At 43.9% G+C, this 14,706-nt stretch overlaps 1 protein-coding gene across 3 annotated transcripts in view; it reads right to left on the bottom strand.

Annotated features, from left to right (window-relative positions):
- FANCD2 (FA complementation group D2) overlaps positions 1-14,706 on the bottom strand; it is a 216,818-nt gene that overhangs the window by 109,099 nt on the left and 93,013 nt on the right. For 2 of the 3 annotated variants that reach the window (XR_004646377.1, XM_034775009.1), the window contains exons 27-29: positions 12,615-12,716; positions 3,097-3,218; positions 1,871-2,017 (exon numbers count right to left, since the gene is read on the bottom strand). Coding sequence is in view for 2 of the 3 variants with exons in the window: in XM_034775009.1 (XP_034630900.1) it covers positions 1,871-2,017; positions 3,097-3,218; positions 12,615-12,716 (371 nt within the window). In the remaining variant the exon portion in view is untranslated. The remainder of the gene's footprint in view (positions 1-1,870; positions 2,018-3,096; positions 3,219-12,614; positions 12,717-14,706) is intronic. The other variant, XM_034775010.1, reaches the window with a different exon arrangement.

Genomic DNA, 14,706 nt, shown 5'->3' with positions numbered 1-14,706 from the left:
GGACATGTTAAACCCTTTGGAGCTAATGGGGATTGCAAGTCACAAACCACATATGTTTTAGTGATGGCACATTACTGATGTCACAGCCAAACCGTTCTCAGCTACTGTCAGAACATCATGTTCACTCCAGTCACTTTCCCAACCAGACAGGACACACACAGACAGGGCACATGAGAAGAAAAAGAGAGAAGGCTCTTTCCTTGGGTAGGCAATGTCTCATGTCCATGAGAGGGCAGATGGGAAAGACTGGATTGGAGGTGCATTCCCACTGCTGCATGGAGTTTTACCCCTCATCCACAGCGCAGTAACCAACATCAGATGAGTAGGCAGAACCAAGTACTGGACCAGTTAGGGTGTTAGGGTAATACCTGTGAAACCAGGACCTTGAGGTTCGATAGGCCCAACACCCATAACTTGGATTGAAAAATAAAAGAAGGCATAGAAAAGGACATACACAAAACTGACCAAAGACATACAGAGTTGATTTTAGGTCACTGGGATTTATATTGCTCAGTCCATGGAAAAGTCGGAGGCTGTTCACAGCCATCCTTCCACAGTTTTCCATTAGCTCTTCTAATGCAAACCATCTTAGCTGAATGTGTAATAGGGGATCAGCGTTACCCTAAATCGCCAAGTTTAGGTAAAAAGCAACAGAGGGTCCTGTGGCACCTTTAAGACTAACAGAAGTATTGGGAGCATAAGCTTTCGTGGGTAAGAACCTCACTTCTTCAGATGCAAGTAATGGAAATACATGCAGGGCATGTATTTCCATTACTTGCATCTGAAGAAGTGAGGTTCTTACCCACGAAAGCTTATGCTCCCAATACTTCTGTTAGTCTTAAAGGTGCCACAGGACCCTCTGTTGCTTTTTACCTAAACTTGGCGATTTAGGGTAACGCTGATCCCCTAATTACACATTCAGCTAAGATGGTTTGCATTAGAAGAGCTAATGGAAAACTGTGGAAGGATGGCTGTGAACAGCCTCCGACTTTTCCATGGACTGAGCAATATAAATCCCAGTGACCTAAAATCAACTCTGTATGTCTTTGGTCAGTTTTGTGTATGTCCTTTTCTATGCCTTCTTTTATTTTTCAATCCAAGTTATGGGTGTTGGGCCTATCGAACCTCAAGGTCCTGGTTTCACAGGTATTACCCTAACACCCTAACTGGTCCAGTACTTGGTTCTGCCTACTCATCTGATGTTGGTTACTGCGCTGTGGATGAGGGGTAAAACTCCATGCAGCAGTGGGAATGCACCTCCAATCCAGTCTTTCCCATCTGCCCTCTCATGGACATGAGACATTGCCTACCCAAGGAAAGAGCCTTCTCTCTTTTTCTTCTCATGTGCCCTGTCTGTGTGTGTCCTGTCTGGTTGGGAAAGTGACTGGAGTGAACATGATGTTCTGACAGTAGCTGAGAACGGTTTGGCTGTGACATCAGTAATGTGCCATCACTAAAACATATGTGGTTTGTGACTTGCAATCCCCATTAGCTCCAAAGGGTTTAACATGTCCCATGTAGTTAGTAAGAGAGATCAAAGCCTGAGACTGATAGAAGCTGAAAGAGCCCCAAGATGGAGCATCAGCTTGAGGTGCATAAGTAACATCTATTTGTCACAGCTATAGTGTTACTATCTGTCATAGGACCTTCTAAGGCACCTGTCTTCTCCTGTGTGTACATGGATACCTTCCCCTGAAGCAGCATACTGACTTTCTGCAGTTGGGCATGGGCCATGATGAGATTGGATTTCCTCCATTTTAGTTAAGCAGCAGAGGCTAAGTCTTCCAAACCCTCAGTGAGAATGAACCAGTTACAGCTCTGCAGCAACCTTCTGGCCCTTCTTGGTACAAGTTTACTCTGTTACACTTACCTCTGTGTGCATCTCCGAGTCCAAAATAGATTTGGTCAGCAGCCCACAGTGCAGGATGGTGAACACCTCAAGGTCTAGCTCTCGGAAGAATGCATGGTAACTCTGCAGCTGCACCAAAGGGATCCCTGACTTTTTTTCAGTGGTGTCCTGAAATGAAAATGACAATGTTAATAGCAGAATAAAACCAATGGTCACATCTGCACTCTGGTAAAGAATACTGCATGTAAAAAATATTGGTCCTACAATATAGGCCCCTACATTATTTGGTACAACGTGTGAAAAGAGCCAAGGGGCACCGGCTCCCTTGAGTGCATGATTTTCTCCAGCACAAACCTCAATTCCCTTCTGCTTCCCCTAAACTATCCCAGCTCAATAAAGACACTTCTCCCAAATTCCGTCTTCCACATTTTTTCCCAAGTTGAGCAACAGGAAAGTCTTCTTGGTAGTGAAGGCGTGGAATTGTCTCCTAAGAAAATGATGAAATCACCACCACTTTGGACTGAATAAAGCACTAAAAAATGTGCTCGAGACCAATCCTACCTTCACCCCAGGAAGGTTGACAAAATGATCTAAGAGAGCTTTGACATCTCCAGCTTCTATGAATCTATGGTCAGAGCAAAACTCACAGTGGACTCAATGGAAGATGACATTGTGTGACAAGTGATGTGAAAGAGGAGGAAGACTGTTTAGGAAATGATTACGTCTTAGATATGAGTGTCAGATCTGGTCTTCCTCCTCAAATGAATACTACTGGTCATCCTATGTATCAAACAAGAAAGTTTCACTCTCCAGTGCTGGAATATCTTCCACCAGAACCTGCAGATCTGAGACATCCGAATCTGAGGCAAGACACTCTCTTTGATTAATCAAAGAGATCTGATCTTACAATAACTAGTGTAAAAGTAAAAAGACACCGCAGAGGTTCATGTTCTTTTGCTGCTGTGGTTAGAAGAAACAGCCATGCACCCTTCTATAGCCACACCTTTAGAATCTGCTCAAACACTACCAGAAGGTTCCACTGTCTCAGCTGCATTGGTCAGTGCATCGCAAGAGCAGAACTATGCAGAGGACACTCAAAGAAGAACTAACTTTCCAAGCTCAGATGTGAGGATCATGTCAGAAAGCAGCACTGAGCTCTTGACCTGAGATTTTATCACTGTTAAGAGTCCCTCTCCTAGCTTTCTGTTTTACACACCCCTTTCTTATCCCGCACAAACCCCTTTTACCAATAGCACCTTCTCTAGCTGTGTGGTCTCAGCTTCAGGCTGATTTCCCTCAGGATTCTCCTCCATTTGTGAGTGGTCTGCAGAGGAGTCTTTGCTGCCTTCGGATTTTTGTTTTTTTTCTCCTGGAAGAGAAATAGTTTTACAAACATAGGCCATGCCAGAATCCGAGCCTCTGCGAGGGGTCAGCCAGGCTACTGATAGGGGAATGCTCATGCTGTAATCTAGTCAGACTTAGGAAAGCATCTGACAAAGCACTACACAAAGGCTATATTGGAGATAGCCAGGGTCACAGCCTGAAATTGCAGGGCCCAGGACATTTGGGGTCCCTTCTCCAACTACTCTTTTTTTCCCCTTAAACTAGTTTGCCTAATTGGGCCCCATGTTTTTACTATTATCTATATACAAGTATGTTATAATGCAGTCCTATAAATCAATAGAAATGCCCTCATTTAGAATGCTGGGGTCAAGACTAGTCACCCTATCTCAGAAACAATACTGCACAAGAAAAAAGGGTTCAGAGAAAGTTGATGAGAATAATTAGGAGCTTGGTAAAATTCTCATCTGCACAGAAACAGAAAAGATTGGGAAGGTCACCTTAAAGAGCCCAAGATAAAAGTCTTTTATGTTTGTACAGCACCTAGCACAATGGAGTCCTGGTTCATGACTAGGGCTCCTAGGTGCTATGGTAATACAAATAATAATAATTATAGTAAGTCCATACAATAATGCATGGTTGTGACATGCTATACCTCAAAATAGCATCCTGTAACCCCCATATTCATGATTGGTATATGGTTGTAATATTTCAAACAAAGCTTCCCTTGCAAGTTATCATATGAAAGCTCATGATCTGCTGAAAACCACTGTTCTGTCAAAATATGTATACTGTTAGTGTGTATGAGATTTGCTATATGGTTGTTATTAAACTATGTTGTGAGTTTGGGAGATGCCCACTGCTAGCTCTCCACTGACTAAAGGGTGGTGACCCAGACCCAGGCGAGCGTTAAATGACCATTGATCAGTAGGGGAATTGTAAACAAGGGATTTACAATTCTGCAAGAGACAGTTGTGTAAGCATCACACAATAAGAATTGCTCAACTCTATAACTCAGTTGCACAAGCACCACACAATGGGAGATTGCTCAACTCTGTGACTCAGCAAGGCCAACCAGGACCTGTCTGGGACATGACTTGAGAATATAAAATAAGGGACAGTGGTGTGGCATCATGATTCCACCTCCTGCCCTACCTATACTGAAGGCAACAAGAATGATAGGAAGACAAAGGCTTTGAACTGAAGAGACTGTCCCAAGCAGAGAAGGAAATTCAGCCTGTGTATTAAGAACTATAACCTGCCTCCGACATCCAGTCGGGTTAGAAAAGCTGTTTGATTCAAATCTTACTTAGTCTATAAGTTTAGGATTTAAAATGCCCATTCACTTTTTGTTTTCGTAGGTAACTATCTCTGATCTTTATGCCTATCACTTAAAATCTCTCTTTCTGTAGTTGTTAAACTTATTTTAATGTTTTATCCTTACCAGTGAGTTTGTCTAAAGTGCATGGGGAATCAGCTCAGGTTACAAAGGCTGGTGCATGTCCACTATCCTTTGACGAAGTGGCGAACTAATTAACGAGCTTGCACTGTTCTAGAAAAGGTCTTGAGCAGTGTAAGATGGTATATTCCTGGGGGGGAAGGCTGGGGATATTTGCTGGTGTTTACCTGTGTATAGTTCATGAGTGCCTTGGAGAGCATTCATGCAAGGTAACAGCACCTGGAAGGATTTGCTGCTTGTCACTGGCAAAGCATTGTGAGAGAAAATCCAGGCTGGAGAGTAAGGAGAGCACAGCAGACCCACAATTCTAGGTTATACCCCAGGGATCCCATCACAATGGTCTAGAGAGATTAGATGGGAAGCTTCTATTCTCCGTCTCTTACCACAAAAACAAGGGGACATTCAATTAAATCAAAAAGGGGCAAATTCAAAACTAACAAAAGAAAATACTTTTTCACACAATGTTTGATGTGGACTCTGTGATGCTATATGGAATATGGGAGACACTTTATGATATTGTTGATACCAATATTATAAAATTACAAGGAATCTGACAGATATGCCATGTAAGATATCTGTGAAAATGTTATGATTGCCAAATATCATTATCTTGTTTATATATTTGTATCACCTTTGTATTGTGAGTTATAGATACGCATGATATATCTGTGTTTCAAAAGTTATGTTATGTTTCTGGGTGACACCCCCAGACAGATTGGCATCACTGCTTAGCCTGTTTGATGGCCCACCAAGGGTCATCAGCTATATAATGAACCCATTGAAAAAGCTAGGGACTACACCTTATGAGTCAGCAAGTCATGTAGGGGCATGCCTATGGACAGAACTCTAAGGCTTTTCAATGCCATGTGCTGTGAAGCTTGTGTTTGGGACACAGGAAGTACAAGCCACATGGCAAAGGATATAAAAAGGCAGCTGCATCATCTCCTTTTTGTTTTCATTCCTGCTTTTAACCTTTGGAGTAACTTTTGTACAAACTGAAGCTCTCAACAAAGGACTGAATGACCCATCCAAGCTGTGGATGTGTTCCAGAGTTCTTTCAAGCCAGCAAACTCACCAATACAGCTAAGAACCTGATACATGGACTCTGAAGTCTCGGTATGTATCTGACTGCTTCACCATTTAACACTCTCTTCTTATTCTTTATTTTTTCTTTATAATAATTTTTATAGTTTTACACTCTAAAGGATTGATTGGCAGTGTGGTATTTTGGGTAAGATCCAAACTAATATCGACTTGGTACTGTGGCTGGCCCTTTGGTGTCAGAAGAACATTTTGTATATGTGAGCAGAGTTTTTAAATAACTTCTCCCTTTACTGGACCTAGGTGCTGATTGAAGGCCAGAGAACTGGAATGCAATAAAGGTGGCTGTGTGATTTCTTTTTTTTGCTTCTCGATAACTAGCAGTCCTGCTAGTGAAGGCAGGGGCCTGGACTCGATGACCTTTCAGGGTCCCTTTCAGCTCTATGAGATAGGTAACCAGTGTGGGGGATCAGAAGCAGTTTGTGACTGTTGGCGAGTTTAACTTCAGTTTTAACCACCACTTTGGGAGTGTCTACTCTCCCTTTTGCAGTCTGCCCTCACCTTGGCATTTTCAGTGCGAGCTACCCCAGGCACACAGAGGCACAGATTCCTTGCCCGAGGATGTCATTGTGGATAAAACATGAAACATTTCTCTGGGTAACAAGAAGATCCAGAATTATAAAGAGAGGCTATCTAACAGTAACTTCTTCTTCAAAAGTTGCCTCTGTACATTTGTGGGATATGGCACCCCTAATGTCGAGCTACAGAAATTCATTAAAAAGCTTTGTCCATCAGGGAATGCAGGAGTGTTCTTGAGTGAAGATGATATCACCCTACTCTGTATTAGGAAGCGGACCTCTCCAATGGCTTTATAGACAGGGCCGGCTCCAGGCACCAGGCACCCAAGCACATGCTTGGGGTGGCACCTGGTAAGGGGCGGCGGGGGGAGCGTGGTGGCGGCGCCCGCCTCGGTGGGTGGGGGGGCAGCACGGGGCTCGGCGCTGGGGGGGGTTCCGGCGGCGCGGGGCTCGGCGGGGGGGGGGCAGCACGGGGCTCGGCGCTCGGGTGGGGGTTCCGGCGCTCAGCGGGGGGCGGTGCGGGAGGGCGGTGGTCTGGGGGGGGGGTTCCGGGCCGCTCGGCGGGGGGCCTCATGGGGCGGCGCTTTTTTTTGCTGCTTGGGGCAGCAAAAAAGCTAGAGCCGGCCCTGTTTATAGATCATAGGGTTGGAAGGGACCTCAGGAGGTCATCTAGTCCAACCCCCTGCTCAAAGCAGGACCAATCCCCAGATAGATTTTTACCCCAGTTCCCTAAGTGGCCCCCTCAAGGATTGAACTCACAACCCTAGGTTTAGCAGGCCAATGCTCAAACCACTGAGCTATCCCTTAGACCACAGAGTCCTGATGTTGTATAGAACTCTGAGGCAGAGGGGCAGCTGGGTAAGTATTATGAATGCACAGAGGTGACTTCAAAGGCCTCTGTGCATTCCCATTTATGGGAGATTGGCAAGCAGTGCTCCATCAGGAGGAAGGCGGGTGAGGAGTTCTAGTTAAATACAGACTGCAGCACCACTCTCACAAACTGGATGTGCAAAAATAAAGGTGTGCGTGGAACTCCAAGTTGCTGCTTTACAAATCTCCCACAGGGGAATCTGCCTAGGGCATGCTACTGAAGCTTTTGCGAACAGGGGCTGCTAACAGGGAGTTTCGCAAGGGAGTTTGGAAGGGGAGCAGGAAGGGAGCGTGGGTCCCTTGCTGGTTTTATCTTATACCCTTTATTCCCCTTAAAACCTATAGCCCAAACTACATTCAAAACTTCTTGCTTTAAACAACCCCTTCATTAACTAGGAGACAATGCAGGCAGAAGCCCAGCTGCAGAGTGGGGGCTATCCAGTTTATTGCACTGCGTGTAGTATGTATGATTACCTGCCCCTTGGGCGGGTGGCGTATGTGTGCATTCGGTGCAAGGAGCTCCTGGCCCTCAGAGACCACGTACGGACTCTGGAGGCAAGGGTGGCGGAACTGGAGGAGCTAAGGGAGGCAGAGAGGTATGTTGATGAGGCTTTCCGGGACACTGTAGCATTGTCCCACCTCCGGTCAGACAGCCCCTGTGCTGTTGAGGAGGATGAAAGGCCCAGGGAAGCAGAGTAGTCAACGGGAGCAGAGGGAAACCTTCCCATAGTTGGGACCCTCCTTCCAGACGGTGCTGGGATTGCCTCTCGCACTGAGGTTATCTCTCCAGGGGAGGGAACTCCAGTTGCTAGGAAAAGGCAGGTATTAGTATTGGGAGATTTGATCATTAGAAACGTAGATAGCTGGGTTTGTGATGACCGGGAGAACCGTATGGTGACTTGCCTGCCTGGTGCGAAGGTTGCGGATCTCTTGAGGCATCTAGACAGACTTATGTGTAGTGCTGGGGAGGAGCCGGTGGTCGTGGTACATGTAGGTACCAATGACATAGGGAAGGGTAGGAGAGATGTCCTGGAGGCCAAATTTAGGCTGCTAGGGAAGAGACTGAAATCCAGGACCTCTATGGTGGCATTCTCAGAAATGCTCCCAGTTCCACGCGCAGGGCCAGGAAGGCAGGCAGAGCTTCAGAGTCTCAATGCGTGGATGAGATGTAGAGAGGAGGGGTTTACATTCATTAGGAACTGGGGAAACTTCTGGAATGGGGGGAACCTATACAGGAAGGATGGGCTCCACCTAAACCAAAGTGGAACCAGACTGCTGGCACTAAACATTAAAAAGGTTGTAGAGCAGTTTTTAAATTAGGAGATGGGGGAAAGCCGACTGCTGCAGAGGAGCATGTGGATCGGACAGAGACTTCTCTCTTAGGGGAGAGTCTAATGATAGAGAATCTCCAGGTTATAGTCAGGAGCAGAGGATGGAAGAGGATAAAGTAGGGGCCAGATCTGATGATAAACATTCACATAAAAAAGAATCTGATACATCAGAAAAGGGCAGACAAATAAACAGTGACAAGTTTTTAAAGTGCTTGTACACAAATGCTAGAAGTCTAAATAATAAGATGCGTGAACTATAGTGCCTTGTGATAAAGGAGGATATTGATATAATAGGCATCACAGAAACCTGGTGGACTGAGAGCAATCAATGGGACACAATCATTCCGGCGTACAAAATACATCGGAAGGACAGAACAGGTCGTGCAGGGGAGGGAGGGGAGAGAGTAGTGGCACTGTATGTGAAAGAAAATGTACAATCAAATGAAGTAAAAATCTTAAGCAAATCCGTATGTTCCATACAATCTCTATGGATAGAAATTTCATGCTCTAATAAGAATATAACATTAGGGATCTATTATCGACCACCTGACCAGGACTGTGATGATGATGATGAAATGCTAAGGGAAATTAGAGAGGCTATCAAAATTAAGAACTCAATAATAGTGGGGGATTTCAATTATCCCCATATTGACTGGAACATTTCACTTCAGGACGAAATGCAGAGATAAAATTTCTCGATACTTTAAATGATTGCTTCATGGAGCAGCTGGTATGGGAACCCACAAGGGGAGAGGCAACTCTAGATTTAGTCCTGAGTGGAGCGCAGGAGCTGGTCCAAGAGGTAACTATAGCAGGACCACTTGGAAATAGTGACCATAATACAATAGCATTCAACATCCCTGTGGTGGGAAGAACATCTCAACAGCCCAACACTGTGGCATTTAATTTCAAAAGGGGGAACTATGCAAAAATGAGGGGTTAGTTAAACAGAAGTTAAAAGGTACAGTGACTAAAATGAAATCCCTGCAAGCTGCATGGGCGCTTTTTAAAGACACCATAATGGAGGCCCAACTTCAATGTATACCCCAAATTAAGAAACACAGTAAAAGAACTAAAAAAGAGCCACCGCAGCTTAACAACCATGTAAAAGAAGCAGTGAGAGATGAAAAGACTTCCTTTAAAAAGTGGAAGTCAAATCCTAGTGAGGCAAATAGAAAGGAGCATAAACGCTGCCAAATTAAGTGCAAGAATGTAATAAGAAAAGCCAAAGAGGAGTTTGAAGAACGGCTAGCCAAAAACTCCAAAGGTAATAACAAAATGTTTTTTAAGTACATCAGAAGCAGGAAGCCTGCTAAACAACCAGTGGGGCCCCTTGATGATCGAGATACAAAAGGAGCGCTTAAAGACGATAAAGTCATTGCGGAGAAACTAAATGGATTCTTTGCTTCAGTCTTCACGGCTGAGAATGTTAGAGAGATTCCCAAACCTGAGCTGGCTTTTGTAGGTGACAAATCCGAGGAACTGTCACAGATTGAAGTGTCACGAGAGGGCGTTTTGGAATTAATTGATAAACTTAACATTAACAAGTCACCGGGACCAGATGGCATTCACCCAAGAGGTCTGAAAGAACTCAAATGTGAAGTTGCAGAACTGTTAACTAAGGTTTGTAACCTGTCCTTTAAATCGGCTTCTGTACCCAATGACTGGAAGTTAGCTAATGTAACGCCAATATCTAAAAAGGGCTCTAGAGGTGATCCTGGCAATTACAGACCAGTAAGTCTAACATCTGTACCGGGCAAATTAGTCGAAACAATAGTTAAGAATAAAATTGTCCGACACATAGAAAAACAAACTGTTGAGCAATAATCAACATGGTTTCTGTAAAGGGAAATCGTGTCTTACTAATCTATTAGAATTGTTTGAAGGGGTCAACAAACATGTGGACAAGGGGGATCCAGTGGACATAGCGTACTTAGATTTCCAGAAAGCCTTTGACAAGGTCCCTCACCAAAGGCTCTTATGTAAATTAAGCTGCCATGGGATAAAAGGGAAGGCCCTTTCATGGATTGAGAACTGGTTAAAAGACAGGGAACAAAGGGTAGGAATTAATGGTAAATTCTCAGAATGGAGAGGGGTAACTAGAGGTGTTACCCCTCCTCGGACTGATCCTATTCAACTTATTCATAAATGATCTGGAGAAAGGGGTAAACAGTGAGGTGGCAAAGTTTGCAGATGATACTAAACTGCTAAAGATAGTTAAGTCCAATGCAGACTGTGAAGAACTTCAAAAAGATCTCATAAAACTAAGTGATTGGGCAACAAAATGGCAAATGAAATTTAATGTGGATAAATGTAAAGTAATGCAGATTGGAAAAAATAACCCCAACTAGACATACAATATGATGGGGGCTAATTTAGCTACAACAAGTCAGGAAAAAGATCTTGGAGTCATCCTGGATAGTTCTCTGAAAATGTCCACGCAGTGTGCAGAGGCGGTCAAAAAAGCAAACAGGATGTCAGGAATCATTAAAAAGGGGATAGAGAATAAGACTGAGAATATATTATTGCCCTTATATAAATCGATGGTACGCCCTCATCTCGAATACTGCGTACAGATGTGGTCTCCTCATCTCAAAAAAGATATACTGGCACTAGAAAAGGTTCAGAAAAGGGCAACTAAAATGATTAAGGGTTTGGAACGGGTCCCATATGAGGAGAGATTAAAGAGGCTAGGACTCTTCAGCTTGGAAAAGAGGAGACTAAGGGGGGATATGATAGAGGTATATAAAATCATGAGTGATGTGGAGAAAGTGGATAAGGAAAAGTTATTTACTTATTCCCATAATACAAGAACTAGGGGTCATCAAATGAAATTAATAGGCAGTAGGTTTAAAACAAATAAAAGGAAGTTCTTCTTCACACAGCGCACAGTCAACTTGTGGAACTCCTTACCTGAGGAGGTTGTGAAGGCTAGGACTATAACAGAGTTTAAAAGAGAACTGGATAAATTCATGGTGGTTAAGTCCATTAATGGCTATTAGCCAGGACAGGTAAGGAATGGTGTCCCTAGCCTCTGTCTGTCAGAGGGTGGAGATGGATGGCAGGAGAGAGATCACTTGATCATTGCCTGTTAGGTTCACTCCCTCTGGGGCACCTGGCATTGGCCACTGTCGGTAGACAGGATACTGGGCTAGATGAACCTTTGGTCTGACCCGGTACGGCCTTTCTTATGTTCACTACTGTGGCTCTGGTGAGGTGTGTCTTCAAGCCAGGAGGTACTGGTTTTCTGGCTAAGGTGTAACAATGCCCTATACAGCTCTTAATCCACTGAGAAAGAGTTTGTTTATTAATAGGTTCCCCCTTTAAATCTCTCCCCATTAGTAACAACCAAATCCATAAGAAAACCACCAAATCCATGAGAAAATAAAATAGATTATTTCTCACTTTCAGCTGACATTGTAAATAAGAAGCCAGCAGCATTATCTCCTGTAAATGTAAACAAACTTGTTTTTCTTAGTGATTGGCTGAATAAGATTGGCTCTGAAGTTTTACATGGTTTTGTTTTTGAGTGTAGTTATGTAACAAAAAAGTCTACATTTATAAGTTGCACTTTCACAATAAAGAGATTGCATTATGGTACTTGTATGAGGTGAACTGAAAAATACTATTTCTTTTGTTTATCATTTTTACAGTGCAAATATATGTAATAAAAATAATAATATAAAGTGAGCATTGTACACTTCGTATTCTGTATTGTAATTGAAATCAATATATTTGAAAATGTAGAAAAAACATCCAAAAATAGTTAATAAATTTAATTGGTATTCTATTTTTTAACAGTGAGATTAAAACTGTGATTAATCGTGATTAAAGTTTTTAATTAATTTGTTTAAGTTCTGGAAAGATATAAACCCCAGGGCTTAAACAGACCTCTAACTACTAGGAATTAAGAGGAAACTTCCCCTGGAGGCAGGTTATCCCATAACCACCTACTGCAGCATTTCCTGCACCTTCCCCTGAAGCATCTTGTGCTGGCCACTGTCAGAGACCAGATACTGGGCTGTACAGACCCTGGGTCTGATCCCTGTTTCTAAGGTTGCACTGATGTGGCTACAACTGTGGAATTCTGCTGAATCCTTGACTGCAAACTGTTTGCATAAGTATTTGGGGGGAATTTTCTCTACCTGTTTTCTTCTTTTTAACTAGACCAACAGCATTGATAGTTGGTGCTGCTTCCAGGGCTTCACAGTCGAAGATAGCGCGGGGAGGTACATAACCAGGGCTTGCTGAAAGAGCCAGAGGACAGCAAGTCAGTGAGTTCAGTTCTTCACACAAACAATAAAATATGAGCAAGCTAGACTTTCACAGGAGATGCCCCCCTGATCCTGGTCACCTCCTCCTCTACTTCTATGCAGGGCCGGCTTTAGGCCGATTCACCCGAATTGGGCCCTGCGCCTAAGAGGGCCCCGCACCTGCGCCTAAGAGGGCCCCATGCCCTAAAGAAGAGTGCCTAACTTAGGCATCTTTTTAATTTTTACTCACCCGGCGGTGATCCAGGTCTTCGGCGGCGGGTCCTTCACTCGCTCCGGGTCCTTCAGTGCCGCAGAAGACCCGGAGCGAGTGAAGGACCCGCCGCCGAAGTGCTGCCGAAGACCCAGACCACCGCCGGGTACTCAAATCGGGCCCCGCACTTCCTAAAGCCAGCCCTGCTCCTATGCTTAGTGTCTTAAGTTACCTTTGATCCCTCCATAGTGTCTAGAAGGTAGAGCACCATCAAGGTTATTCTAACTTATGTTCTGGCGGAAATGGCTCTCTTTCTGCTATGTGCCAAACAAGAATGACCAGGACACAGTGCTCTCTAGCCTCACCTCCTGTATGCCCCTTACACTGGGGGCTGGTAGGGAGGCCAGCACAGAGCCATTCCAGAAACTCTAGGCCAGCCAGGGAACAAACATTCTTACTTCAGGGTATTCCCCTGGGGCCATTGCTGCCCTCTTTATGTTGCTGCAGCAGTTTAAAGGGCTAGGGCTTGCTTACTACTCCCAGACCACAGTTTGTCCAAAGATTTTAAAATGGGGCTTATAATTAGGGCCCTATCAAATTTACGGTCATTAAAAATGCATCACGGACCATGAAATATGGTCTCCCTCTGTGAAATCTGGTCTTTTGTGTGCTTTTACCCTCTACTATACAGATTTCACAGGGGGAGGAGGGGGGGCACGGTTGTGACATTGCACTCCATATGATTTTATGAAAATATGCTAATGAGTGTGAATATAATGTAACTGGAATATGCTTCATGCAAAAGGTCTCTTAAGGTATCATTACAAAGTTTATAATCTACTGAGTATGGTTATCCTATTTGTATAAATGTATCATTCTTGTATCTGAAACTAGAAATATGAAGTACAACTCTGAGGTCTTATTGTAATTCTGCAAAGTGTGGGCCATTAATGGTGGTTTGGAATCTTGATGGCTCCCATCAACTAGGACAATTGATTGTAAATGGCTCTGTTTACTTGTAAGCCTTCCTGTGAGTCAGGCCAGGAAGAATGAAGGCTTAGAGTCTCACAGGACATGTGACCATGTCACCTGGTACTGGAATCCATCTTAAACCTGATGCTTTTCCATTTAGAAGGAGGGGTGGGGACCCAGAGACACAAAAGATTCCCACCTTATGCCAAACCTATATAAGGGGGTGGAACAGAACAAAGGAGGTTCCAGTCATGAGAAATCCCCTAGTTACCACCTAAGCTGGAATTAACAAGAACTGTACCAGGGAAAGGATTGGGCCCGGACTAGAAAGGAGTCCAGTCTGTGAAAGAAGCTTATTGGAACATCTCTGAAGGTGAGATTTTATCTGTAATCAGTTTCTTAATGAATTAGGCTTAGACTTGCGTGTTTTGTTTTATTTTGCTTGGTAACTTACTTTGTTCTGTCTGTTATTACTGGGAACAACTTAAATCCTACTTTTTATATTTAATAAAATCACTTTTGCTTATTAATTAACCCAGAGTAAGTAATTAATACCTGGGGGAGCAAACAGCTGTGCATCTCTCTCTATCACTGTTATAGAGGGCGGACAACTTATCAGTTTACCCTGTATAAGCTTTATACAGAGCAAAACGGATTTATTTGGGGTTTGGATCCCATTGGGAACTGGGTGTCTGGGTGCTAGAGACAGGAGCACTTGCTAAACCATTTTCAGTTAAGTCTGCAGCTTTGGGGGCATGGATCGGACCCTGGGTTTGTGTTGCAGCAGATTAGCGTATCTAG

The sequence above is a fragment of the Trachemys scripta genome, chromosome 7, assembly GCF_013100865.1.
Source record: "Trachemys scripta elegans isolate TJP31775 chromosome 7, CAS_Tse_1.0, whole genome shotgun sequence".
Taxonomy (NCBI): domain Eukaryota; kingdom Metazoa; phylum Chordata; order Testudines; family Emydidae; genus Trachemys; species Trachemys scripta.
The sequence above is the reverse complement of the archived record's forward strand: the minus strand, read 5'-3'. Positions and strand labels throughout refer to the sequence as shown.